This window comes from Pygoscelis adeliae, unplaced genomic scaffold (genome assembly GCF_000699105.1).
Source record: "Pygoscelis adeliae isolate BGI_AS28 unplaced genomic scaffold, ASM69910v1 Scaffold43, whole genome shotgun sequence".
NCBI lineage: Eukaryota > Metazoa > Chordata > Aves > Sphenisciformes > Spheniscidae > Pygoscelis > Pygoscelis adeliae.
Genome location: NW_008824538.1, coordinates 3,489,737 through 3,491,066, shown reverse-complemented (window position 1 = coordinate 3,491,066; position 1,330 = coordinate 3,489,737). Strand labels below are relative to the sequence as shown.

The 1,330-nt window shown below is 41.7% G+C and overlaps 1 protein-coding gene across 1 annotated transcript in view; it reads left to right on the top strand.

The window, feature by feature from the left end:
• Positions 1-1,330, top strand: part of MAP4K5 (mitogen-activated protein kinase kinase kinase kinase 5) — a 71,804-nt gene that overhangs the window by 47,379 nt on the left and 23,095 nt on the right. The window contains exon 15 of the mRNA XM_009321634.1: positions 496-560. Within this exon, the coding sequence (XP_009319909.1) occupies positions 496-560 (65 nt within the window). The remainder of the gene's footprint in view (positions 1-495; positions 561-1,330) is intronic.

The following is a 1,330-nucleotide window of genomic DNA, read 5'->3' as shown; positions in this document are numbered from 1 at the left end:
TCAACAGGTAGGTAGAAGTTCATCTTTTTTTTGAATGTGACTGATTAGATCTGTACATGTTGTTACCAGCGAGGTCCCCTCAGTGCCACGTCTAGTGACAGGAATGCTCCCAGCCTCCGCTGATGGCATCTCAAATGAGTTTGGAGGTGGCTACTGTATGTTCTCTTGCTGGAAGAGTGTCTTGGAAGTGCCCTGAGTGGAAAATAAGAGTTTTCACCACAAATTTTTGCTTTCATGTTACTTATTGCCACTTGATACTGGCGTTATACCATTTCCAAGTGCTGCTTTTAAGTCTGAGAAGATGATGATGATAGCTTTTCAGTAGCTGCTTTATAATTAGATTGTAAAATATTGTTTCACTTTGGAGTTTTATTTTACTGCTTATGGGTCATTCTGCAGGGCTTGGGAATCTCCCAGGCCTCTTCATGTGCTGTGGATAAGGTACTTCAGTTTGACAGAGGGGGAAAAAAAAAATGAAAATTTCTGCATCTTCAGGTTGTGGCAGCTGGCACTGACTTTGCTTCACATTGGAATCCTTTTGTTGATGGTGGAAGCAGCAAGTAAGTACAGAGTTTAAAAACATGTTTTATTTCTGTGACTTAATAAGAAAATACACACTGTGAAAGAAAAATTGAGCTATGGTGTAAAATCAAACCTTAAGCCCTAATCCACTTTAATATTCATAAAGTTAAAGGAAATTTTACCCAGTATGCAGTCCTCCTTCTGCAGTTCGTTGGTCATTCTCTTGGGGAATGGGTTCTAATCTCTTTTAACTACGAACAGTAGTTTGTTTTAAATTCGTTGTAGCTCCCCAGTTGTAGTTGGAAAGTGAAGTGTAAATGTATGGTCTGGAATAACACAGCCAAAGTCAATTTTCTGAAGCAAAGCTGGTAACCTTGCAAGGGCTGAGTTCAGGATCCTGCGCTGGCCTTGCAATTCTCTTCTGAGCCGCGGCTGTGGTTGTGACATCCTGTGGCAAAGCGTGTTCGCAGCCCTGAAGTCGGGTCCTTGCAAGAAAGGGAAGGAGAAACCAGTTCTGAAGATTTAGTTTTACCAGGTTCAGTATGACGGCACGACTGCTTCTGCTGTGGGTGTCTGATCAGTGTAATCTCTAATACAGTCATGTAGCGTTCTGGGGTGAAATGTTTTAGGTAAAGATATGCTATAAGTGATTCCCCCTGGGGTAAAGCAGGCCTGAAGTAAGGGAGCACAACTCTGTCCAAGTTAGGACTGAATTTATTAGGTATGTGCCTGCCTTTTGCTGCAAAATACTGGATTCTGCCTTTAAAGGTAATCTTTGAATTTGCAGTGAAGAATATGGAAGCGCAGT